Source organism: Bos indicus, chromosome 2 (genome assembly GCF_029378745.1).
Source record: "Bos indicus isolate NIAB-ARS_2022 breed Sahiwal x Tharparkar chromosome 2, NIAB-ARS_B.indTharparkar_mat_pri_1.0, whole genome shotgun sequence".
Classification (NCBI taxonomy): Eukaryota; Metazoa; Chordata; class Mammalia; order Artiodactyla; family Bovidae; genus Bos; species Bos indicus.
Window position 1 is genome coordinate 124,108,601 of NC_091761.1, and position 26,133 is coordinate 124,134,733.

General features: G+C 42.7%; 1 protein-coding gene across 6 annotated transcripts; it reads left to right on the forward strand.

Moving 5' to 3' along the window:
* Positions 1-372: 372 nt before the first annotated feature.
* SRSF4 (serine and arginine rich splicing factor 4) lies at positions 373-26,091 on the forward strand. 6 transcript variants are annotated; one of them, XM_070774963.1, is made up of 8 exons: positions 373-696; positions 10,981-11,164; positions 11,823-11,987; positions 16,502-16,644; positions 17,528-17,640; positions 20,507-20,721; positions 24,286-24,375; positions 24,624-26,091. In XM_070774963.1, the coding sequence occupies exons 3-8, from the start codon at positions 11,923-11,925 to the stop codon at positions 25,423-25,425; spliced, it is 1,428 nt and encodes a 475-aa protein (XP_070631064.1). In that variant the 5' UTR covers positions 373-696; positions 10,981-11,164; positions 11,823-11,922; the 3' UTR covers positions 25,426-26,091. The 6 variants fall into 6 exon arrangements, with proteins under 6 accessions (XP_070631064.1, XP_019835326.2, XP_070631067.1 ...); XM_070774966.1 differs by lacking the exons at positions 373-696; positions 11,823-11,987 and adding an exon at positions 16,929-17,110 and having other exon boundaries at positions 975-11,164; XM_070774965.1 differs by lacking the exons at positions 373-696; positions 11,823-11,987 and adding an exon at positions 16,962-17,110 and having other exon boundaries at positions 975-11,164.
* Positions 26,092-26,133: the final 42 nt, after the last annotated feature.

Sequence of the window (26,133 nt, forward strand, 5' to 3'; positions counted from 1 at the left end):
CTCAGAACAACTCTGGAGGGTTGCAGTTACTCTCCCCTTTTATAGAGAAAACAAACGGGACTCAACGAGGAGGGCGTAACGAGCCCAAGGTCACAGATATTTAGATGACTAGAAGCCAGGTTTAATTCCAAATCTCCTGCTCGAAAAGTCGAAGCCACTCCCGGTGCAAAGGACAAAAGCAGAAACACTCGCAGGATTGTGGACGGAGGCATGGACGCTTCCGGGGGAAGCGGCGAAGCCAGCGGGCTACGCTGCGCGCCAAGCTCGCGAGAGAACGTGCCCACGCACCCGCCCGCACCGCCTGTCGATCACCTGGCTCCGCCCCGCGCCGGCGCGCCCGCGGACAGGCCCCGCCCCCGTCCCTGGCCGGGCGGGAAGCGAACGCGCTCTCTCCCTCCCGTTACCCTCCGCCTGCGGGGAGGCGGGAGGCGCGTGCTCGCGAGCTGCGTGCTCGCGTACGTCACCGGGTTCGGCTACGTCCGTCCCGCCGCCCGCCCGTTGCCGCCGCCGCCGTCGCCGCGCTCTCGCTTCGCCGGCCGCCGCCTAAGGGGGGCTGGGGCCGGGCCAAGTAGCCGCCGCCGTTGCCGGGATGCCACGGGTGTACATCGGCCGCCTGAGCTACCAGGCCCGGGAGCGCGATGTGGAGCGCTTCTTTAAGGGCTATGGGAAGATCCTGGAGGTGGATCTGAAGAACGGGTGAGGAGGACTGAAGAGGGGCCTGCCGTGTGGTGACGGGGCCCCCGGCGGTGGCGGGAGGCCGCGGGGACGGGAGAGGGACGCCTGCCCCACTAGGAGCTGTTACCGGCCATCTCCGGCTCCGCCATAGTAGCGGCGCCTCGGGGGCGCGGGTAGGCCCCAGTTCCTACTGCGCCTGCGCGGGTGGGGGTGGCGGAGGGATAATGGGAGCGATGGTGAGCCGCTGAGTGGGACGGGGGGGAGGAAAACCCGAGTGGGACTGGGGCTGCGGGCGGGAGGGCACACAGCTCCAGGGCGGCCTGGGTTTTTCCTTCTCGGGCCCTGGGACCGGGGCCTGGTTCGTCTCCAGCGGAGACCGACCTTTCCCGCTCTGAGGGCTGCTGGAAACAGATTTCCTGCTTCCTTTTCACTTCTTACCCAGTTTACTGGATCAGATGGTCACAGCGCATCTCTCCCAGGGACGGGAGCTCTGAAGGGACCAGCCCCCCACCCCCGCCTTCTTTTTTTTAGATTTGCCATGTGCTATTCTTTTTTTGGGCGGGAGACTCTGGTTTGAATAGTCTAGGGACGGTTTCAAAAGTATCGACTTGGGGTTCTGAAAGCCTTCACTGTTCCCTCTACAGAGGTAAATTAAAAGTCTTAGCCACCTATCTTTTAAGACTGCGTACAGTTTCCATGCTGGGGTTTCCGTTCCTCAGCTTGCCAGGAAATTGCTCTGAGGTTGTCGAATTTGTTGGAGAATAGTGGCCACTGTGAGTTGTCAACTCGTTGATGTAGACGGAGACCTAGAGTTAGAAAATTGCTGACTTCCTCCCCGGCTATGGTGTGTTACTTGTATTCTGATCTATCTTGGTAGAGCAGGGCCCACAGGAGCTACAAGTTTCAGGGATAACAGATGAGTCAGGACTGGAGAAGATACTCAACAGGGAAAACGGAGAACCAGGAAATGTTATGTAGGACTTCAAAGACACGGATATTAAAAAAAGGAGTAGGGGAAATATTTTAGGGTACTAAACCTTGTATGTTAGAGAACTCTTGTCTGCCCCCTCCCCTTTTTAAGACCTGCTCTGCAACAGGTCTGACATGACTAGAGTTTATTCCCCAAAGTAATGCTAGCAGCTAACACTTGAGAGGTTTATGAAGTTTTAATTGAACACTGGACAAACATCGTAAGCTAGAATGTACTCAAACTGTTGGCTGAGTTTAAAAAGTCATTTCAAATTGTTAGGAAGAATCACCTTCTTATTAAGGGAAGTGTCCTCCGTCAAGTGTTCATTATGAATGCTAATTTCTTTCAAAGTAGAAGGCTTAGGACTTTCTTCATTTTGTACATTAGAGCTTTCAGCTCTTAAGTTGGGCAGGGGGTTGTTACTGTGATAAATATGTGTCTGAATGATTAAGTTCAAACTCCCGGTTTTCTTCAGAGCCCAACCAAGTTGACAGAATAATTAAATTTTGGGGAAAGCATGGGTTTTGAAAGCAGACAGGCCTGCGTCAAATCCTATCTTCACCACTTACTTTCTATGAACAAGTGACTTCTCTGATTCTGAGTTTCCTCATCCACCAGGAAAAGGAAGATTAGAGATAAGAATTGTAAAGCATTTGGCTTATAGCTGTAAATGGTTTCTGTAATCAAAGGGATCTGACCATGATCCTAAGGAGACAGCTTGTTAAATGTTTAGTAACATGAAAGCATATTTGGTGAGGTCTGTTCTCTAAGGTTACTCAAGTGATAGCAAGAAATGATGTTGATACTAATGGGAAAATAATTAATGGAAACTAATTAATGAAACAAATGTGTTGATAACAACCAAGATGGCTGTTGATGTGCTGAATGAAGGGAGGAGGCAGAAAAACAATTCCACTCTTGAGTAAATTAAGTGCCTACATTTGAATTAAGAAATGCTTGCTCTCTGTTTAAACTCAGAAAGTGAAACTTGGAGCAGTTTGTTTGAAATAGGCTTTGAAGTATGGATTGATGGGGTCTTGAAGTGAAGTGTCTGGGAATAGTGTATGTCCCAACTGGTGATGGTTGAATGAGGAAGAATTTTGAAATACAGTAAACAGCCTAGCTTGGATGAGTCTAACAAATGATCTAGAAGTTTAAAAACATAAATCAGAAACAACTATAAGGTTTTACACTAAACATTCAAAATCACGTGCTCTGGAGGGAGTAGTTGAGCAACCTGAGAAATGGTGATACAAGACGAAGAACCACTGCTCCTTGCAGGACCGTATATACATGGGTCTCTAGGGGGACTATTCATTTTTGCAGTTGTGCAGCTAAACCGTGGGATGCATGAAATCTGCGGTTGAAAGTCAAAGGAATGAGGAATGGGAAGTCATTCTAGGGATTTGAAGGCAGGTGTGACAGACACCAAACTGGTGCACCTCCTGGAAGCATTCAGGAATCCTTGCAGAGGAAAATGACTTCTGAACAAAGCAGATAGTTGTATTTCAAACACAAATTGACTGGAGTAGATGGCAGTAGTGCAGAGGAGTTTAAAAGGATGGCATAATTTAGCAACATATGTAAATTTACAGTCCTGAGAACTTAGGAAGCATAATAGAGCTCCTTGAGAATCACTTTTAACACATCTGGATTGTGATTATAAGTATCTCTGAAACTGAAAAGCAGAATTTGGATGGTTAGGGCTTTGAAGATTGCTGAAGAGTTGGAAATTTGTAGAAGTGAGATTCATCAGTAGACAGTAGATAAGTTGAGCTGAAGGACTGTGTGTAAAGTTCAGAATTAAATAGGCATAATGCAATGGTATAAATAGAAAGGTTGACCAAACGAGGAAGCAGATGAACTCTCCAGAGGAGATTTAGTATCCAGGAGAACCTTTTATGGACCCTCTTGGGATCAGGAGAAGGGAGATGTATACAGGAGTGCATTGCCTGCTTTTATTGTACCAGGTAACCCTAATCTAGATTGCCTTTGTTTTAGAGAACTCCTGGAAAGATGGTTCAATTTGGGACCACGAACACGTGCTGTAAATCTCCCACGACCATTTAGGCCTCTCCAGATCCCCTCTGGTCTCCATCTGTATGTGCCACACTGACTCCAGCAGGAGCACTGGGGGACCAGGGGTCAAGGAAGCAGCAATATTAGCACCCGTTAGAGCCCTGCCAGCTCTGTGGTAACTTTTGCTGTCTTTGATTATTTGTGAATTCTGTGAACTTTCTTTTTTGTTAGTCACTTTTTTCTTTTTTCATATAAAATGTAGATAGGTTTTTAATACAGTATTTTGCCACACAATATTGTAGTCTTGCTCATAGATCTTTATATTTTAATTTTTTCCATATTTTAGTTAGTGAATGAGACAGATCCTATCCTACGATTATTTTATTTGCCTAGTAGCTGGACAGGTAAACCCCCAAACCATTGAGGAGTTGGGGGGGCGGGGGTTGGTTTTTTTAGTTGGTTAAATCTGTGAATTGAAACTCTCCAGGGAAACTTTGCTATAAATTTCAAAACCTGTGTTTCATATTACAGTGAAACTGTGAACAGCCAGAATTTTCAGAGGTGTAATTGGATTTTCATGATATCTAAGTATTACCAAGAAGTTCTTTGTTTTCACCCTTTGCTTAAAATTCCTTCAAGTGGAAGATACCTTAGTTAATTTTTTAAATGTATTAAGGCTTCAGCGAGTTGCATCGTTTTTCTGTTAGTTCCTGAGCACTGTAGGACATTGTTAGGCCTGAGATACTGGGATAGAATCTCTGCCAACCCCAGAACCTACACAGGGATGTTCTCTTTTGACTGAATCCTTGATGAGAGCTTGTTTTTCTTCTTGTTTTTTAAAGAGGCAATAAGGAAAATATAATTGAATTTGAAGTTATTGGTTTCTGGCTAATTGAACTATTCGTTTATTATTAAAAACCCATTCTTGGGAATTCCCTGGCAGTCCAGTGATTAGGACTCAGCGCTTTCACTGCTGAGGGCCTGGGTTCAGTCCCTGGTCAGGAAACTAAGATCCTGCAAGCTGTGAGGTGTGCCCCACCTCCACCCCCAGAAAAAAGCCCATACTTAATTTGTATGACATTTCAAAATACTGTTTTATTTCTGATTAAAAATGACATTCTTTGCACTTAGACTTTGCCTTTTCTTGCATGCACTTCTTCAGCCTCCTCACCTCCCTTTTTCACAAGCTTGGATTCATACTGTTAGGTTCTGTTTTGTAACCTGCTGCTACCTAACAGTCTGATCCTCTTTGTCATTAAGTGATCTCTTGCAACCTAGTTCTTAAGCGCTACATAGTATTCCCACATGTAAATACTGTTTAATATAGTGTACATAAGCGAAACCATGTTGTACGACAAGGCGATTGTCTTTGGTCTTCCACTATTTTGTACATATATAAATATCTTCCATATAAATATGGAAAATATCCTTTATGTAAATCTTAGGGCAGATTCCTAAAAATAGACTTGGAAACAAGAGTGTATACCATTATCCCTCAGTATACTCACAGGATTCGTTCTGGGACCCGTTGCAGATACTCAAGTCTATGGACGCCTAGGTCCCATAGTCCACTCCCCACACCCACAGGTTCAATCAGCCACAGATGTGAAGAACTGACTATACACGTTTTGAACTTTGGCTACCTTTTGGTTTCCATATTATTTATTTATATTTTCACTTGCCATATTTAAGAGTTCCTATTTTTCTGAACTTACTCTTGACCATAATGTTTTAATATTATGACTTTTTAAATTAGAATATCCAAATATATGTGTTAGAAGTTATCTTGCAGCCTTTAAGCCTTATCCATTTAGCTTACCAAGCATAACAGATTGAAGAACTTTTTTAAGAATAACTTTTTGACTGACTAGAAAATAAATACAGGTTCGTTGTAGATAATTTAGACAATACCAAAAGCATGTAGAAGTTATCATTAATAATCCTTTTAACATAGACAAGGTTTTATGTGCGATTTTATGTTCCTCTTTGTATGCTTAATTTTTCTCACATATTTTATTCTGTTACATTAAAGTCTTTCACATAAACATCATTTAGTGGCTACCTAAAATCCATTGTATGGCTGAATCATGCTTTACCCAAGCATTCTTCCTAGGTTGTCTCTAAATTCTTGCTGTTGTGTATAACCTTGTGATGGATGTCATGTGCATAAAACTTTGTTTACATTTTTAATCATTCCTTAGAACAGGTTCTAGGAAGTAAAATGCATGTCACAGCAGGAGTGAACACTTTGAAAGCTCTCCATGGGCATAGCCAAATAAGTGTCCAGCAAAGCTACGCCAGTTCCACTCGTACCAGCAGTGCCTGGGCACACCCGTCACAGCAGCTCATCAGCAGGAGCAGTTGTGTTGTTTAAAGTCTTTGTTAGTTTACCAGGTGAAATGGTTGCAGGTGTCTTACAAGAGCTTTTCTTAAATAAGAAATCATGAAAAAGCAGGACTGTGGATTAAGTAGCATCTGTCACTGTTTTGTTCGTAATGTAACTGTTACAAATGTGACCAAGTTGTTTTTGTACCGAAGTCAACATACCTCCAAAAATATATATATATAGTGTATATATATATATATATTTTTTTTTCCCCTTAAGCTGTGGGTAATTTTTAAATTTCTGTCATTTTAAAAAGTCAGTACCAAGAAATCATACCATGCTGTGATTTGACCAAGTGTTACCTACCACCTTAAACTGCCCTGGCTTGAGACTCCCACTCCTTGTTCCTGGTTTCCCAATCAGTTTGTGAAAAGAATAAACATCTTCTACAGTAACCTGTCCAAGTCATCTTAAATCTCTATTCTCACTTTAATAGCTTGCTCCTCCTTTCCTGATTGAGGTATCAAATGAATTTAAGGGCCACGTGAAATGTTCTTCCCTTCTTAAAAAGTAGGCACAGGATGTAGACTAGATAAAATGTGGTTTGGGTTCACAGGATTTTCTTATTCTTCCACGTAGCCTAAACAGAAGATTGTATTTTGAGTTCCTCAGAAGAAAGATGCTCAAAGCATCTGAGAGAATACTCTTGGGGATAGTATTTATGAATTTGTAAGTTAACACTGAAATTTTAAAATAAACAAGTGTTATCTCTAGTTTGTACTGACAGGGAAACTGAGGCACAGGAATTTAGAGTGACTGGTCCAAGGTCACAGAATGAGTTATTGACAACTCTGGAAACTGAAGATCTGATTTATGCACATACCAGATACAACATGGGCGGTGTAGGTCAAAGCTGCTTTCACGCTGTTCCAGATGGTTCAGTCCTGTCCTTTGGGGCCTTGCCTCCAGGGGTGAGAAGATAGTTCGGGTTCCACTGCCAGAAGTCCTTAGTCTCTCTGCACTGGCTTCCAGCAGACCAACAAGTGAGATAGGTGGTCTGTTTTGTTTTAATGACATTGGCCCTGGGCAGAGACTGCACCTGATTCTCCTCAGGCTACTGTTTGAAGAGCTAAAGGCTGGTGTCAGCTTTGTGATGGCTGAGAACCAGGTAGGATTTTGTGCAGGTAAAAGGCGTAAACAGTCTCTGTTGTGTTGTCATTGCTAGGGCTGTCTGGTCTTGGAGTATCCTGGAGGTGAGGGGTGGTTTGTGCCCTGGATTTGCACGCCTGTGTTTTCAGGAAATGCCCTACATGACTCTTGCTGTATGTGGAGATGAAAGTCTAGAGGTCCTGGAACGGCACCTCTAGATTCCTGAAGAAGCACTCGGGGCCCTCCGCCAGGGTCCCCAGCCATGTCTTGTGCCTGGATGCCAGAGGCAGGCCTTCATGAACACCGGCCCCCAAGACCCAGGGTGAGTGGGAGGACTGGAGGCAAAGAGGTGAGCAGGAGGCTCGAGCAAGGGGGTCAGGAACCACAGACCAGATGACTGACTTTGAGAAAAGTTACTTCATGTGGATGAAACAAAGCTATTGATCCATTAATGTTTAAGGAATGTGAAACTTGCATTAAAATATTAAGTGAATTAAATAATTTTCACGGGAAAGGCATCCCCAAGGTAGCACGGGGAGAGGCATCTTTAACCCAAAACAAACAGAGACTGTGAGGCGGTTATGAGGGACGTGGAAAGAGCCAAGATGGTCCCAAGAGGCATAACCTCTCAGAGGCTTTAACGTCTGTCACCCTGCTTGTAGTGTCGTTTAGAGGTAAGTACAAACTGGTTTTGTTTGTAGCTTTGGTGTGGATCCAGATAGTGTTGTCTGCTGAGTGTACACCTTTGTTTCATTAACTGCAAGTAACAGTGATTGTATCTTCCATTCCAAGAGTTTTATTCTAAATCAGCAGTACGACTTTCATCTCTTTGAGTTCTTTTAAACTGTTTTTAATTTGTGATCGAGTCTTCATGAACTTCAAGTGTGTCATCAGAGAGTAAAGTTAGTCTCTCAAGTCGTGTCCAACTTTCTGTGACCCTGTGAACTATACAGTCCGTGGAATTCTCCAGGCTAGAATACTGGAGTGGTAGCCTTTCCCTTCTCCAGGGATCTTCCCAACCCAGGGATCAAACCCAGGTCTCCAGCATTGCAGGCGGATTCTTTACCAGCTGAGCCACAAGGGAGACCCAAGAACACTGGAGTGGTAGCCTGTCCCTTCTCCAGTGGATCTTCCCACCCCCAGGAATCGAACTGGCGTCTCCTGCATCACAGGTGGATTCTTTACCAACTGAGCTATCAGGGAAACCCCATCAGAGAATAGTTGACCTCTTTTGAGACTTCTTAATTTCATTTACCCTTAATATTGATAAATGTCAGGAAATTGAAATGGATGCAGGTGTGATTGTGTTTACCCTCCTTTAAGGAAAGCAGCCCTGTTGACTTTAAAGGTCACAGTGATACATTCCATTATGACAGAGGGGTTATGGTTGTGATAGATTGAGCCACAAACGATTTACAAGTGTGTTGCTTACTAGGGGTAGTCCCATTTTGTAGGGTAGGAATATGGTAACTGCATATGAAAGGGAATTTTCTTAGTTCATTTTTGAAATAGTTTGGATAGTTGAAAAAAAAATGGTAAATAAGCTCATAGACCGGTTGCACAGTAAAACTAGGTTTGAATTTGGTTATAGATTCCCCTCTTCCTCCTGCTTTCTGAAGGAATTTTGTATTATCACTTAGTTTTTAGAATAATGATTATGTCTGTTCTTTTTTCTCACTCCAGTATGTGAATATTCCCTCAGAGATGGGCTGGTCTTCTTAATGACTATATCATCTTTCTGTATATTCCTTGACTGGTGTTGAAATGTTGGTAATTGACATACAGGTTTGGTTCCACTAGTAGCTTAGAGAATGTTCGCAACTTGTCAGTACACATCAGATGCAGAAATGATATTCCTTGTCATTTAATATTTCTCATAAGATGTTAATATTCATGTGGGCATTAGTCTTCCACAGCACGTAATTTGATGTAGCTGGTTTTCTGTGCTAGAGCTTACATTTCTCAAACTGTCTGCTCTATGGAGCACTTCTTTCCACTGGCATGGAGACAGAAGAGCATGGCAATAGTGTTAATATTAGGTGAGGACCTAGGTCTAAAGAATCCCAGATATTGGGTTGCCTTTATTTAACTGTTCTAAGTCTTCATTTCTTCATCTGTGAAATGATCAGGAAAGCTCACAGTTGTAAACATTATTATAGGGAATAATAATATTATTATATGAAAAGGGAAGGAGGTGGGCTAGAATAGTCATGTTAATAGTGGTTTGGAAAAAAGAACAAAACAGTGGTTTGGAGTTAAATTATAGATGCCTGTCATCTGCAAAGTATTTTTCTAGTTGCTGCTATAATCATTGTTTAATTGAAAGTCTGTAAACCTTATCATATTCTTTGATTTCTGGTCTGTTTTTTTTCCCACACCATTCATGCTTATATTTTTTGGTCCCAGTTACCATTCCTTACAAAACTAATTAAACGCATCCTTAAGTACATAATACTGTCAATGTCCATTCACATTTACCACCTCTAGGCCCAACTTTCCATCATCTCTATGCTGGTCTAATTTTTGCTGAGCCTTAAAACCAAAGACCGATTCCAGGGGTTAATATGGGGCCTCCAGAATGGGGACTGCACAGAATAATCTTATTTTTCCTCTATTCTTCTAGTCTGTTATGTTCTGAACCCACACATGTTTTCGGAAGGACCAGATGGCTGACACTGGCTAATGGGAACCAAAAGAGGAGTGAAAGTAACCTGGTTGTCACATACCCCAAGCTTAGAGGTTCTTCACCTGCCCCAACATCAATTTCTTTTTTGCTCTGGAGAATTTACCCGACTGTATCAAAAAAAATGTTAATATAGCCTGGCTTATCTGAGATTAGATTATCAAGCCAAGCAGCAGCATTTGTTGAATTTGAAAGAATTACACTCGGGACTGTGGGAGAGAAGAAACACCTGCCTTTACAAAGGCAGTGTGGCCTTGTGGCTAAGAGCTCGGGTTCTGGAGTCAGGTGGGCCTGGGCTCTAGTCCAGCTGTGCTGCCTGGGAGCTCCTGGACTCTGTGCGAATGGCCTAACCTCTCCCAGCCTCATTTTCTCCTTGTAAAGTGGGAGTAGTAGTGCATTCTTCACATGTCATGAAGAATGAATGAAATATTATAGATGAAGTATTTACTTGTGCCAGGCACTATTTAGATAGTAGCGTTTGTTAAAGAGCTCATAATCAAATGAGAAGATAAGCACAAGGAAAAAGAACAAGGCTTGACATTTTTCTACTGTTTGAATTACATTTTAATACTGAAAGAAATATGTGAGACCTAGTCAATTCTGCCTTGATTAAAACTTAATTCCATTATATTCTGTTAAATCTGGTGGAAAAGGAAAAAAAAGAACAAGGCTTGAAAGGTCACCAAAACATTATCATGTAAAACAAAAAATTGAATAGAAGTGCTAATGGAAGTTTCTGGGACTCATGGAAGAGAATTCTCAAGTCGACAGAAGACGGTGGTTCTGATTCACCTTGTGTGATCAAGGCATTCCAGAGTTAGAGAATGGGTCAACAAAGATCTTTAGGAGTCAGCATAGACCTCTGAGCAAAAGAAGGATACAGCAGCTGGCTTTCCCTGCTACGTTGAAACAGACAAGTTGCCTAAGTAAAAGTAGCCACATTCTAGAGCAAAGTGAGGTGAGACCCTGCTTGTCTACCAGAGAGGAAGAGAGCACCCTGAGAGCCCAGCAGAGGGAGCGCACAGTAGAACGAGGCAGTGCCCTGAGGGGATCACCAGGGGGAGGCAGTCAGGGGCGATGACAGGGCGGTTAGGAGTGAATCTAACGGTCGGGGGACCGAGAAGAGAGGAATCATGAGGTAGGTTTTCTTCTTTGAAGGTGGGGAAAGATCAAGTGCAGACTGAGATGTGGCCAACGTTTGCAGACCAGGAATCCACACTAGCTCTAAGCAGAGAGCTCTTGGTGTGCGGGAACTGCCAGTTTGCCGACGTGAAAAGAGCCCCAGACTGGGTACTGGTGAGCCCTGAAGTCGCACCCCAGCTCTGCCACTCAGTGAGCACGGGTAAGTCATCCACCTTCCACGGGTGGCCGTGATGGCCCTCCCTCCTCGGAGGCTAAAGAGGGAGGCCGGAATGCCCAGAGCAGCCTCCTTCCTGTCTCAGGATAGAAAGGATCTCAGGAACCCACTTTTTGTGGTAGCAGCTCCTAGCAGTGGGTTACATACAACCCCCAGTTACTGGGGTTGTCAAATTGGAACCGTAATCTGTGACCCAGGGCAGTGAATGGGACATTGGTCAATTTTATTTTGAGAGCCTGACCACTGCTTCCCTGGAATTTTGCAGACTTTTGGTATTGGGGATAGTAACACAATTGTCACAAGCTTTCTGAGTTGGCTTCACCTGAGCACTAGAGAGTTGGTTGCAGAAGTGCCTTTCTGCAGTTTTCCCAGCACTTTATGCAGAGAGCAAGAATTTGTTTTTTTATTACAGTCCTGTCCGTGTGCCCCTTTTGCACCTCATGACACAAACTGACTGAAGCGTAGGACCAACACTGAGTGCTTTGAAAGAGAGCTGTTTCGATTCCTGTTCACTGAATGCCATTTCTTTCAGGGTAGATTTAAGGGCTGTGCCCTTAAAGTACATTGCTTTTGACCCTAGTTTCAGGGTTCAAGCCACCCCATGGGTTAACTTCAACAGATGAAAATTTTTCCTTGGCTACAGCAACATCCCTAATCCTGACCAGCCATGGAGAGGTTCGGTTCTTGCCAGTGAATGTGGGAATGGCTCACCACATTGGGAAAACAAAACTCACATCCTGCTGATGTTGGCTGAGGACTGTCATGTCCACATACAAAGAAAAGCATGTGGCACAGTTTTAGGACAAAGGTGAGCAGAGATCCACCGTGGAAAGGGGCAAATGTTTCTTACAGAGCGAGCATCCAAGGCGTGCCCCGCGGTGAGCAGCGCTGGCGGGTGAGGGCAGGCACACGCATGGAGGCTTGCTTCCCCTCGCCCCTCGGCCCCACTCCCCGTCAGTCAGCTGGTGGTGCACACCCCTTCAGTCACCCCCATTCAGGGAAGGTGTTTGGAAGACGGAGGTGGCCCTAAGCCCTCCCTAGAGGGTAAGGCAGGCTCCCCATTCTCTGCAGTAGGACATACAGAGTGGTGTTGGGGACCACTGGCGTAGGTTATTGGGATCAGGGGGTGTGCACAATATCCCAACCTCGGGTGGTCATTCTTCTTGGGTGAAAAACTGATCAACTTTTCGAAAACGGAAGTCTTGGAGTACTTCAGTTTTAAAAGTGTGTCATTCCAGCTCCAGCATTTCAGAGTTCTGACTGACAGTCTGAGCAGTCCGTTAGCTGTTGAATGGGGAAGACCTGAGCATTGGCAGTGATGTAAGAATGGATTGAGGTTTAGAACAGCCCACGTAACTCAAAGGCTTTTGTTTGTAGTGTCCAGATTACCTGTCAATATTCAGTAAGAATCATGGTACTCACTTTTCTTAGAAAATGGCAGGGATTCCTCTTCATTTTTTGACTAGATTTGTCAGGATTAAACATATTCTAGAGGAAAACAGTTCGGGGAAAGGCAGTTGTAAAAGAACACTGAAGAAAGGAATTTTTCTTTTAATTGGAAAGATTTGCATTTAATAGGTAGGCCAGGCTTTTTGTTCCTTTACACAGGCAGAGAGAGAGGACAGATGTAACATCTGAGAGTCAAGCCAGAGGAGGCATACTGGTGGGGTTTTGGTTTGTGTTTTTATCAGTCCCTGCCTTAGAGGGATTTTATAATCTGTCATAGGTTCATTCTCCCAAATTACTTCATCTTCATTCTCATACTAGAGTTACTGAAAGATGGTCATTTTTCATAGAGAAGAGAAAGGATGTCTGCAGCTAGAATTAAGAAATTTATCTGCTAGGTTGTGACCATAAGGCTTGTGTACAGGTCATCTCAGTGGAATGTCTGAGTGCACGCATGCCAGCTCAGTGTGCACGCATGCATGTGTGTATTTTGCATCCCTACTCTGGCAAAGAATTCGAGAGGAGAGTACTTTAGGGGAGAGGAGATCAGTTTCATGGTGGTGGTTTTGTGTTTTTTTTTTTTTTGCTGCAAAGCACAAAGGAATTTTAAGATCTATTTAGAAAGATTGTCTGATGTTATCAGGGAGAGCTTTACTTTCTTAAAGGCACAAAAATTTAATTCAGAGACAAACTATTTAAATAAAACTAAAATTTTGTCCCATCATTAAGCCAGAGGAGGACTAACTTTATCATACTTGTGATGTTAGGAGAAACCTGAGAGATACGTAGTATAGCTCCCTAGGATTCAGAGAAATAAAGTGATTTTAACGTGCTTTCAGAATTGGTTTGCAGTGGAACCCAGACTAAAATCCAGGCCAGTTCCTGCTGCTCCAGTCCTAATGGAGTTCTGAAGTCAGGCCGCAGTCTGAACATCTGCTGTTTCAATTGTTTAATGCAGTGTGCCTCAGTTTGCTCATCTGTAAAACAGATAACGGCACCTGGTTCTTGGGTACCGTGTTTATTAAATAAGTAACGTTTAGTACATAGAGGTTACTTAATAAATATTCAGTACCATTTTATTGTTGCTATCTAGTCTTCTGCCTGATTTAGGGAACTCATTCACTCTATTCAGTGAAGTGAGGTCATCCTTTCAGTAAAACGGATCTACATGAACAGTGATATGGTGGAAGCAGCCACACACTGATCTGATCTGATCTTTGCTTACAGAACAGGAATCACACCAGGCATGGTGTATGGTGCAGGAGGATATTTGGCTTTGTCTTCCAGGCCCACCCAGCAAGTCAGTGACAGAGAAGAGTGACAGTCAGGTCCTGATTTAATCTTGGACTGGACTTTGGCATTAAAACGTTACAGATAGATTTTGTGGCTTTTCAGAGTGGTAGCCAAGATTTTTCTGTGGGATAAATTATATCTTAAGTCAGCTGTTTTAATAGGTGTTTAAGATATCCCCCAAAAATATGGCTACTAAGTAATCTGCTCATTGGGACTTCTTAGAAATGTAGTAAATATTAGGGAAGAACTGCAGGGGTCCTTTTCTTCTGATGACACAAATGGATCGCTACAACTCAGAGAAAAGTTTTATTGGGAAAGTGTGCCTTGCTTGAGCCTCAGCTGCAGAGAAAGATTGATCACTGTGAGCATTATTATTATTATTATCTTTTTTTAGATAACTGTGTCTCCACTTAGCAGATTGTCACCTTCCCTCAGAGGCAGGATGAGCTCTTAGTGTGCACAGGGTGATCCTGGAGTCTGGGAGGATGCTCTGCCACAGAGTTCTGACCAAAGCATCGCTTGTCAACACACATCTGGCTTTCTATTTCAGGTTACTTGCAGGGCTTGGGGTCTTGCGTTCTCTGACTCCCAAGTGGTTGTAAACCCTAGTTGTTTTGAAGAAAACAGGTGTTCTGTGATGTCTTAATATAATCCTCGCAAATCAGCTGTTGTCCTTCTGACATCACATCAAATGAATTAAGGGCATTGAATGGTGCTGAGCCAGTGTGAACGCTTAGAGGGGAGGGGAGGCCACTTCATCATGCCCGTGTTGGATGTTTTCTCTCATCCCTCTGTACTTGGCATCTGGGCAAGTTGGCAAAGCAGACCTGTGACCAGTCTTGACAGTTAAGCAATGTACTTCTGGGGGCAAGGTGTTTTATTATCTATTTAGAAATAAACCAAAGTAGAAAAAAAAATTTTAATATGCTCTTTAATTTTGTCTCTTAAAGTGATAGCGTAGCTTTCCTGAAGACCCACTCTACTTGGGAAAAGACAGCTAGCTGCAGTGTATTTTATCTGTTAGAGATTTTTTATGACCATAAAGCACTTTTTAACATAGTACATTTTACTGATTTTGAGAGGTTTTACTTGCTGTATCAACTATGACAGTTATGGGCAAAACCATTCTTAATACGCTGCTGGGCAGTTCCAGCTCATGGAAGTGTGAACCGTGCTTTAAAGTCTCCATAATCCATAAGCTGAGCCAGGTGTGTTCTGAATTCTGTTCCTGTAGAACGTTTCTTATTAAACCCTGGGTGTTTCTGTGTTACTTTTCTTTAATGGAATTGAGCTTCAGTGACTCTTGAGGTTTGAATGCCACTCACAGACATTTCAGCATAACAAAGTTTTTAGCTGTACATTGTCACCTTGAGAGACTCTTTAGTAAAGGAAGACTTCCTCAGTTTTGGTTCTCTTAACATGTTGCTGAGTACAGCATTACCTGCTAAAGAAAGTGGAATAATTTTGGTCAGGCTGGATGAACTTCTGGCAGGTCTTAGAACTTGTTTTTAGTCTCAGTAGGTTTAAACCCAGAGGGACACCAGTCAGTGTCTGTGTACTTAGCTCTGTTAAAAGTTTAAAGGTGTTGATTGTAACTTGTGTGATTGAGATGGTTTTGATTTTTCAGTATAGACAGTTCTCACAAAGCTAGACTTTTCACGGCCACATCAGACCAAACTAAGTTTATTGATAATATAGTTTATAGGGCGTTTGTTTGACTTTGCTTATAAATATCTTACAAATTTTGCATTTGGGTTTTATAAGTTTTTCCCTTCAACGGGCATTAACAGGATTGGGATAGGAGGTTGTTTTCTTTTGGATCTGTGTTAAACCACCAAACCTGTTTGTTTGCTGGGAAATTCCTAGCAGTACTATGTAAAAGAAGTTTGCACAGTTGTATATAGATTTTAGAGAATTTTAGCCTACCTATAAACATGGAAGTGAATTTGGAATATCGTGAAGAAGAGAATAGCTCCAAATTTTTTTCATTGGTAGTTTTTTCCTAAAAACTAGGGTTAGTCAATTCACCTGTGACTTGTTTAGGTAGAGAAAAGGGGACTTTAAAAGCTTTTTTCTTTCACTGAGGAGAATTACAGTACTTTTTTTAAACTTGGTTTATTATTCCAAGCATGATCTAACAGTTAAGACACAGTGCCTGAATGTAGGTCTAACTATTCTCTAAGATACTACTTTGAGACTAAAGCTAAAAAGATGAGTTTTTACTATGAGTTGAAAGAGCAAATATTCAATCTTGTAGGACTACATATTTTAATACCTTATACCAAGCATCCCTGTGGAGGTCTTTGCAGTTGCCACCAGCTACTTGGGGAACAGAAGAAATGATCTCTATTTAGCCAGCCTCCTACTAGAAATACAGGAGTCAACCTTGAGAAGTCTCCCTGCCCTTTTGCGTGCCCATGGACACAAAACTGAATGGTTTCAGCTAAAGGGAAGAGAAAGCTGAGCCGTAGTTTGCCAGACCTGCCGAACCTTTGCTAAGCATGAGCCTCAGTGCTTTCTCTTTGTGTTAGTGAAACCGGTGTCAGAATGGTACCAACCAGGATTTTGTTTGCTCTTTTCTAGATATGGGTTTGTGGAATTTGATGATCTGCGAGATGCAGATGATGCTGTTTATGAACTGAATGGCAAAGACCTTTGTGGTGAGCGAGTAATTGTTGAGCATGCCCGCGGCCCACGACGAGATGGCAGTTACGGTTCTGGACGCAGTAAGCATTTAAAGGGCATTTGTATCGGTGACATGCCTCTGTTATTAAATGTTAATTTTTTAATTAATTGATTAATGTTACATTAAAATGTATTGATTATTTAAGCCATTTGATTTATAAATTATGTATCTTTTTAAATGTAAAATTGTAAATAAACATCTTTAATAATGTTTAATTTTAATTAAATTGACATAAATTTCTTGTTTTAATACTTTATAAATATGTTTAATGATGTGTGTTTGTGTTGTTGTTTTTTTTCTCTGTAATGCAATTGTTTAACATAGATTTAACAAAGACCTCAATGTTTTAATTAAAAGAATCCTTTGAGGCTAAGATGACTGCCTGTTCCATTTGCTGACCTTGGGTTACCTTTCCATGCGTGGCTCTTTGAACCATTGTGGCCCTTGGCTGACCAAAAACAGGAAGCCATGTGACGACCGCAACCTTTCCCCATTAGACCTGGGTGGTGAGGATCCCAAGGGTTAGACACAGATGAGATTAAACTGAAATAGGTGCCTGAAAACTTTTTTTTTCCATATAAAATATTCACAAAAGTTTTAATCACTGTGAGTAACACCAGTAACCGATTTAGTAATTTGGTTACTTATTTCTAAATTGTTAATAATTTGTAATTTATGCATGTTAATTTTAAATATAAGTATTAATGAATATATATACTTACAACTTTGTAAATTAAATTAAATTTTCGTGTTAGCTGATTGCTTATTTTAATCTAGATTAGAATTAAGGGTGGGGATAGAGTTAAAATATATATATTCTTTGGGGTGGGGGTAGATGGTATATTTAATAAGGGGAATGTGTGCTGTGTTGTTTTTTCTTTTTCCTCCACTGAAGTAATCTCATCTATTTGAACCTTCCAAAGGTGGATATGGTTATAGAAGAAGTGGCCGAGATAAATACGGCCCTCCTACACGCACAGAATACAGACTTATTGTGGAGAATTTGTCAAGTCGCTGCAGCTGGCAAGACCTAAAGGTTTGGGCCCTGTTAACCTTCTGGGATACAGTTGGGCAGGAGTTAAGTTTGGGAAAGAGGTCATTTTATACAGGCCCAGGCACACCGAGAAAGCTTTCCCAGAGTATCTGAAAATTTTCCAATTAAAGTTTCCACAGGAACACAATCAGAACCTCACTATCCTGTATGTTACAGGACCGGCATGCTGGGGACAGCCTATGTTATATGAAGTTTTCTCTGTGGAGAATGTTACAGAGAGATCACAGTGTAGTTTTGCCCTAATAAAAGAAAAAATTACAACTAACGGTGTTTCCTGCAATATTAGTTGTAATATGCAAGTTTGTGTCAGCTTCCAACATAGAGCCTCACTGGTGCAAATAACTATCTGACCCATGTTCTTTTCTAAGATTTATTTGTTTTTCATCGAATTTGTTTATTGTTGTTATTTTTTTTGGCCATGGAGCTTGTGGGATCTTAGTTCCCCTATTCCTGCTGAAGATCGAACCTAGGCCCACAGCAGTGAAAGCTCGGAGTCTTAACCACTGGACAGCCAAGGAATTCCCTATCCTGAAAAAGTTGTAATCTCAAAAGGGAAAAAACCTTATTGAGTAGTGTCTTAACCTGAGTGGTCTTAGGAGGGCAAATGTAAAGGAGGATTGGAGTTTCCTATCTCACTTCTTCTTAAACAAGTCATCTCGAGCAAAATGAGTGGGTATACTTAGGTTCATAGTTAGGAATCCTTCACATTCAGGTAGTCTTAACTTATCAAAGTGCTTTTACATCTTTTTTTTTTTTTAAACTGCTCTCAACAGTCTTTAGCTAACAAAGATGAGATACAGGAAATGTTAGTTCACAGTTGGTCTTAGCAGAAGAGCTGGGATTAAAACATATGCTGGTATTTTTTTCTAGCACACTGTTGGTTGTCAGCATTACAGCAGGCCCTTACTGAGTGTCTGCCAGCAAGACTGTTCCCTTAAGAAATGACTCCAGTATTCTGAAAGTTAAGAATTGAACATTATGAATTAAAACTAGAAAGACTTTCAAATTTGGGGTTAAAATGGAGCCTAGCCAACATCCTCAGTTGGTATTATGCTTCCATGCGCTTGGCAATTTAACTCAGGAGAGGAGAGCAGTTGATTTCCTAGGAAGTCAAGGGAGCCTTCAGAGCAGGACTTAGGAGCCTACCTGCCTGGGTGGATTCCCAGCTCTGCCACTTACTGGTTATTTTACTTGAGTAACTTACTTTCCTCTTGGGCCTCATACTGTTGAACTATGAAGAAGATTAATATTCACGTCTGTTGACAAAATAATGCATTTTTATATGAAAAATTGGAATGGTTCCAGGCACAATAAATGCTAGCTATTAACCAAGAAAATGCAAAATAAAATAAGCGAAAGGAATACTGTCAGTTTTTAAAATGTGTAAATGCATGCTACCCACTGGTGATGTTGAGATGAACTGCAGAGAATTGGTCGTTTCACCCACGGTGTGGGTGGTACTAAGAATTACGTTCCGAAGTCTGGATGTTATGTTCAGATCCCAGCTCCTTCGCTTAATATTAATACCTGAATGATCTTGAACAGTTTGCTTAATATCTCTTGTATTTCATTTTCCTGTAAAATGAGAGTAATGATTGTATCTACCTCATGTGACTGTATATAGGACTGCATTAATTAAATCCTGCTTATCAACAACATTCAATATGTTAGGAGCTGTTATTAAGGATTTGGAAGTATGGCAGTATCTCACCTTGCCCAGGATAGTCCCAGGTGTGGCATAACATCATAACATTTTCCTTACTCTTTAAGATGTATGCCAGTTTGGATGATAAATCATTGATATATGGGCCTTGTGCCTTTTGCCCAGAATCACCAGTCCTGCAAATAATTCAGTTGAAGTAAAGAAATTTTTGTATGAAGATGTTCATTGGTAGATTATGAATAGTAGCAAAAGACTATATGTAAAGCCTAAAAGTCCCAACAGTTAGGAAGTATTGGACACACTAATTATGAAGAATGTAGGTCATGTTAAGACATGTATACGTTTTATGACACTGAGCAAAGAAATAGTATCAAACAGCATATATTCAGTGTTGGTAACTTTGTAAAATATGGAGAGGAAAGCAATAACAAAAACGAATTGCTATGGGATATTTATGTATTCATTCCACAGATACTTATTTTGGGGTATATTTTATGTATAAACAAACATGGGGAAACTGGCCACAAGACCCCAAGTTTTAAATTTATCCAGATTTCGTTTTCTTTTTAAACACTAATCACATCTCCTGTGTTCATCTGGCATGTTGGTTGTATTCTCTCCAGCCAACCAATTGGATTATATTAAGTCCTCAAAGAGAAAGAGCAAAGAGCTTTACAGCAGTCATTGCAGAAGCCAGGGCTGGACAACACTGTTCTGTTGTCTTTTTGTCTTTACCAATCCATTATGATTTTGTTTACATTTTACCTTAGATGTTTATCAACAACTATACATGTTTTCAATAAGAATTTATAATGAAATGTAAAAGACTTGACTTAAATATAGTTAAGTTTGAGTTTCTAAAACTTCTATAATCAGAGAACCTACCACTAAAAAAATTGGGAAATGATGGTTAACTAAAAAATTTTATATTCAATTGTAAAATTTATATTCAAACAAAACAGTTTACAGGAACTGTTAAATATTTATTATCTCTACTACCCACCTAATGTCTGATTCTTTAAAGAACCTCAGTAAATAGTTGGTGTGTAGCTGGAAATACCTAAGGTCAACCTGAGAAACCTGGCATTTCTTCTTAAAGGCAAGGGGAAACTTTCATGATGATGTTTGTGTTAGGTATTTTCATAAAATGTGTCTCAACCTATTCCGGGATTTTGTTTTTCTTAGGATTATATGCGTCAGGCAGGAGAAGTGACTTATGCAGATGCCCACAAGGGACGCAAAAATGAAGGGGTGATTGAATTTGTGTCTTACTCTGATATGAAAAGAGCTTTGGAAAAGTTAGATGGAACGGAAGTCAATGGCAGAAAAATCAGATTAGTTGAAGACAAACCTGGCTCCAGAAGACGCAGGTCCTACTCCAGGAGCCGGAGTCACTCAAGGTACTGTTGAAGGCTTCAAGTGTTTAAGCTTGCTATAAATTCATTAATGAACACGTGTTGTTTAGTCGCTGAGTCGTGTCCCACTCTTTGTGACTCCATGGACTGTAGCCCACCAGGCTTCTCTGTCCATGGGATTTCCCAGGCAAGAATACGGGAGTGGGTTGCCATTTCCTTCTCCAAGGGATCCTCCCAACCCAGGGGTCAAACTTGAATCTCCTGCATTGCAAGTGGATTCTTTACCATTGACCCATCTGGGAAGCCCCAAAGAGCACATAGATAATCCATTTTTATTGTCCTGTGGAAGTCTCCAGTACTGTGGTTCTATCTGCTTCAGTAACTCAGAACTTTGACCTGAACATTTATTTGTAAAACTCTTGAACACTTTTGTCATGAGTACAAATAGAAGTAAAGTCCTTTCTCTGAGGCAGGTATCAGTGACCTCCTTTCACATTTATTCCTGAGTCCCCTAGATTATACTATTACTGGGGGCAGCATGACCACTGGCCCATTGGCTACTCTCCCAGATACTCCAGCTACTCAGGAACGGAGACTTTGTCTTATTCAGCAGCTGCTCTGCAGATGGACCAGACACTTGTAAATAAGACAGATACGGTCCATGCTCTCATGAAGCTCAGTCTAGTGGAGATGATGGGCATTGAGCAAATAATTACTATCGTGCTTAGGATGTTAAAGGAAAAGTATATAGCCCAGCTCTGAAGAACTGGCAGAGACTTCCCTGAGGATATGTCATAGAAACTGATCCCTAAAGGCTGTGTTGGACATGATGGGCAAAGAGAGGGGGTAATGCCTTTTTAGCAGAGAAGACAATGTTTTTTGAAGGCCCTGGTGGGGGAATGGACAAAGCAGAGGAGAGCAGCTTGTGATGAGACAGCAGAGAGCCAGTTCCTGCTGAGCCACAGGCCAGGTTGAGGGTTAAGAGCAGTGAGAAGGCATTAAGCCTTCCAGGTTTTGTTATTTTGTTTTTTAACTTTTTATTGTGGACAATATTAAATATATAAAACATTAGAGAAAATATGAACCTCAGCCCCCTTATACTTATTGCCCATCCAGCTTCAGTACTTTTTATTTTGCCCGTCTTGCTTCATCACCCCCTCCTGCTACACTGTTTGAAGGCAAGTCTAGACATCCTGTCATTCCGTCTATAAATACTTCAGTGGGTATCTAACCTTTGAAATAAAATAATGAAGCCACGTCACAACACGTCTGTGTTCAGCTTTCCTCAGGTGCCTCATTACACGTGTATGTTTGTAGTTGGTTCACATTAGAATCCCAGTAGGTCTGCACATTGCAATCAAATGACATGTGTCTCAGTTCTTTAAATCACAGCTATCTCCTCCTTCACTCTCCTTATTCTCCATGCATTTAGTTGTAGAAGAAACGGTGTTCTGTTTTGAAGATTTTCCACAGTTGAAAGTTTGCAGATTGTATTTTTCTGGTGGTGTAGACACATCCCTCTATCTTATCCCCTGTGTTTCCCATAATGTTGCAGTTAGATCTTGAGGGCGCGTAGAGTAAGGCCAGGATTTTAGCAGGGGCTTTGTACTTGTGTTGCATCCCTTGTGTGGGATCTGGATGTCTCACTCTGGATGATGATAACGTTTATCGGCGGGAGCTGCACATCATACAGCTCCGCAGCAGCAGCCCCTCCAGTGTCAGTGTCTGCTGAGCGTCACCGCTCAAACCATTCAGCAGCAGTTGTAGCAGGATGGCTGTCTAATTTTCTCATTCTTTGTGCATTTAAAGGCATTAGTTCTGTGAGAGATGATTTCCCTCTTATATACCCTTTTGCTACCACCCTAACAAAAAATTTGTATAAGAAAAGGAAAATAAAAGTTGATACCTTTATTTACCAGTTTGCAGAATATTGAATGTGCCAAGCAACACCCAAAAGTGGTGATGAGGTTGCTTGTTTAGCATCATTTTGAATAAATTATTGGATCTTTGTATATTTAGTGTTTGATGCATTGCAGTCAATTTTTTAGTGACTCAAATTATTGGCTCAAATTATTCTGTCTTTGGTCATTGGGAGCCCTTCAAGCTGGCTTCTGTGTCTTTTGATTTTGTTTGATTTCTGTGTGAATGTGCTTTACTAAATACTTACCCAAATTTTTCATTACAACATTTTTAAACATTAAATATTGACAGAATAGTTCATGAGCATTCATGCCCTCCCCATAGCTTCAACAGTGCTGAAAGTTTGCCTTTCTCTGTGTTTATAGACCCACCCTATGCGCTTATTTTGCTGTACCATTTAAAGAGAAGGTGTAGAAACTGACACTTCATCCCTAACTAATAATATGTCTCCAAGAATGAGATTAACCACACTTATATTTTTTTACCTAACAACGTTATTGGTGATTCCATAAAGTCATCTAATGTCCAGGTCGTATTCAGGTTTCCCCAGTTGTTCATTGATGTCCATGGAGCTGTGTTTTCTCCTGGCCAGGATTCATCCAGTCATGTGTTGGAAGGAGTTGGGTCTCTTCAGTCTGAAGTAGCCTGCCTATATCATTCCCCCCTCCCACCCCATGACATTTACTTTTCTTAGTCTCTTTTTTTAAATACTGCCCCACATTCTGAATTTATGTTTTCTCTTTATATTGTTGAACTTATACTTTATTCCCTGAACTTCATAAACTGGAAGTTAGGTCTAGAGGGATGTGATTAAGATACAGATTAAGTATTTTGAGCAGTTCTTTCTTAGATAATAGTGTCCAGAAATCTTTGAAAGTCTCTGTCATGGTGATAAGTCCCATCTTTGCTTTTCCTGCAAAGGCATTGGTCATGTTCCCCAAGGAGCCCTGGTTGCTTTTGATAGGAAACGATAGAGTCTACAGTCTTGGTACTAAAGGTTTTTTAAACTTGAAGTGTACAGTTGACCCTTGGACAAGTGGGGTTTGGGGTGCCAACCATTCATATACAGAGTTCCCACACCCATGGATTCAACCAGCTGCAGCTGTGTAGTATTGCAGGCCATACTTATTGAAGAAAACCCCATGTGTAAGGGGACCCAATGCAGTTCAAACTCATGTTCTTCAAGAGTCAACTGTATTTAAAAACAACTCTCTGATCTCAGTGAATTGTATGACTAAGTGAAAGGCAGAGGTGTATTCAGGAAGGCCACTTAGGGGTCTTTGTGGTAGCAGGGAGAGTGGTGGTGGCTTGGGCAGGGCGGGGGGCGGCCGACGTAGTTAAGTGGAGAAGATAAAGAGGAGAGTCGCCAGTGCAGAAGAGAGTGAGGGAGGGAGGCAAGTCCAGGATGGCTGTGGTTTCTGGTGCCAGGAGCTGGTGAAGCACAGTGGCATCGGTGGGAATAAGGAAGAAACCCAGCAAAACAGCAGGTGCCGGGGAAACGGGCGTTGGGGATTGGAGGAGTGTTTGCAGGTGACTATCTCTGGGCCCAGTGCGTGGGAGAGAGTTCGCTTTCAGCTTGGTGTCTGGAAACTTCCAGGGTGGTGCATGTTTGGTTGAAAAGATGTCTTAATTGACTATTCACTCAGTGTTTTGTCAGCAAGTATTAAAAGTACATATTTGTTCCCCTAGGTCTCGCTCTCGAAGCAGACATTCTCGTAAGAGCAGAAGCCGGAGCGGCAGCAGCAAAAGCAGTCATTCTAAGAGCAGATCCCGGTCCAGGTAGGCGTTCCTGGAATTCACACAGGGCCCACCTGCACCTGGTCCCGCTTCGGTGGTTACTGTGTTCCCAGCCTTCCCTCACCCCAGTTTTCTCAGCTCTAGGACTGCAGTCGTGGGGGTTCGGAAGGCAGTCCTGGGCCAGAACGAGCCGGGCCTTCCCTTGTGGGGCAGAGCTCCACAGGTAGCTGTAGTCCATCTCTGACGGGGCCTGAGGTTTGAAGTCCCACGCAGCGTCCCTGTCTCCCCAGGTCAGGCTCCCGTTCCCGGAGCAAGAGCCGCAGCCGCAGCCAGAGCCGTAGCCGTAGCAAGAAGGAAAAGAGCCGCAGCCCCAGCAAGGACAAGAGCCGCAGCCGCAGCCGCAGCGCCGACAAGCGCCGCAGCAAGAGCAAAGACCCGGCGGAGGAGAAGGTGCAGAACAGCGACCGCACCGGCAAGTCCAAGAGCCGCAGCCCCAGCCGGCACAAGAGCAAGAGCCGCAGCCGCAGTCAGGAGAGGGGCGCGGAGGAGGCGCGGGGCAGCGCCAGCAGGAGCCGAAGCAAGGAGAAGAGCCTGCGCAAGAGCCGCAGCCGCAGCCAAGGGGGCAGCCGCAGCCGGAGCCGCAGCAAAAGCAAGGACAAGAGGAAGGGGAGGAAGAGGAGCCGGGAGGAGAGCCGCAGCCGGAGCCGCAGCCGCAGCAAGAGCGAGAGGAGCCGGAAACGGGGCGGCAAGCGAGACAGCAAGTCGGGCAGCGGCGGCGGGAGCGGCAGCAGCAAGAAGAAGAAAAAGGACGACGCGGACCGCTCGCAATCCCGGTCACGCTCGCGCTCGGGCTCCAAGGAGCGGGAGCGTGCCAAGTCCGAGTCCGGCCAGAGGGAAGGCCGAGGGGAGGGTGAGGATGCCGGCGCCAATCAGGAGACCCGGTCCAGGTCGAGGTCCAATTCCAAATCGAAACCAAACCTTCCGTCAGAATCACGCTCCAGATCAAAGTCCGCCTCAAAAACCCGGTCTCGGTCCAGGTCTGGGTCCAGATCGCCCTCCCGGTCTAGATCCAGGTCTCACTCGAGGTCCTAACTGGCCGCGGCCACAGCTGGAACTCCCCGAGACGTCTTTTTGTACATGTTTGGTAGCGTAGCACAAGTGATTGGAGTAGAACATACGTCACTACTGTACATTTTTAATTCCCCTAATGGTGTGTCTACAATTGTTAAATCTAAGTGCTTCCTCTCCATAAAGCCTCCTGGGGCCAGGCCTTCCTGCTCGACTGAAAACAATCTTCTCTTTGAAAACCCCTTTTACTCATGGCCCACGGTAGAATATCCAGAATGCCTTGGCGTTCAGGCCTGGCCTTTCCTACAGGGAGCTCAGAACCTGGATGGCTTTAAGGCTGGAATGATGTCATAGGTAGGTATGGTGAGTTCAACCATTTTGCCCTTGAATTGATGCCCTTTGATGTATGCCATTTAGTGAAAGTGCTAAGTCTTAAGTTTCCTACCACTTTGGTTTCATATTTTTGGACTTAACAAAGTTGTGAATAGCAAGCACAGTCAAGGAAAATTGATACCTGCAGTAACCCATAGGAAATAAACTGTAGAGTTCCATATTCTGGTATTGTGATTATATTGTTTTATATTAAGAAAAGAAAAGAATTTTTTTTAATTTTATTTTTCCCCGTCTTGCAAAGTATAGTGACCCCTGTTTCCATTAAATTTGAATAAAGACTATTTTTGCTTGACAAAATTTCATGGTGCTTGAATTGAAGTTATGTTTTCTGATCTTTCT

Bases quoted from the DNA above. Each gene is read 5' to 3' on its own strand.
- SRSF4 (XM_019979767.2), top strand. From the start codon at position 590: ATGCCACGGGTGTACATCGGCCGCCTGAGCTACCAGGCCCGGGAGCGC. The intron at 697-16,501 runs GTGAGGAGGACT...GCTCTTTTCTAG, and splicing joins GAGGTGGATCTGAAGAACGG to ATATGGGTTTGTGGAATTTG. The intron at 16,645-17,527 runs GTAAGCATTTAA...AACCTTCCAAAG, and splicing joins CAGTTACGGTTCTGGACGCA to GTGGATATGGTTATAGAAGA.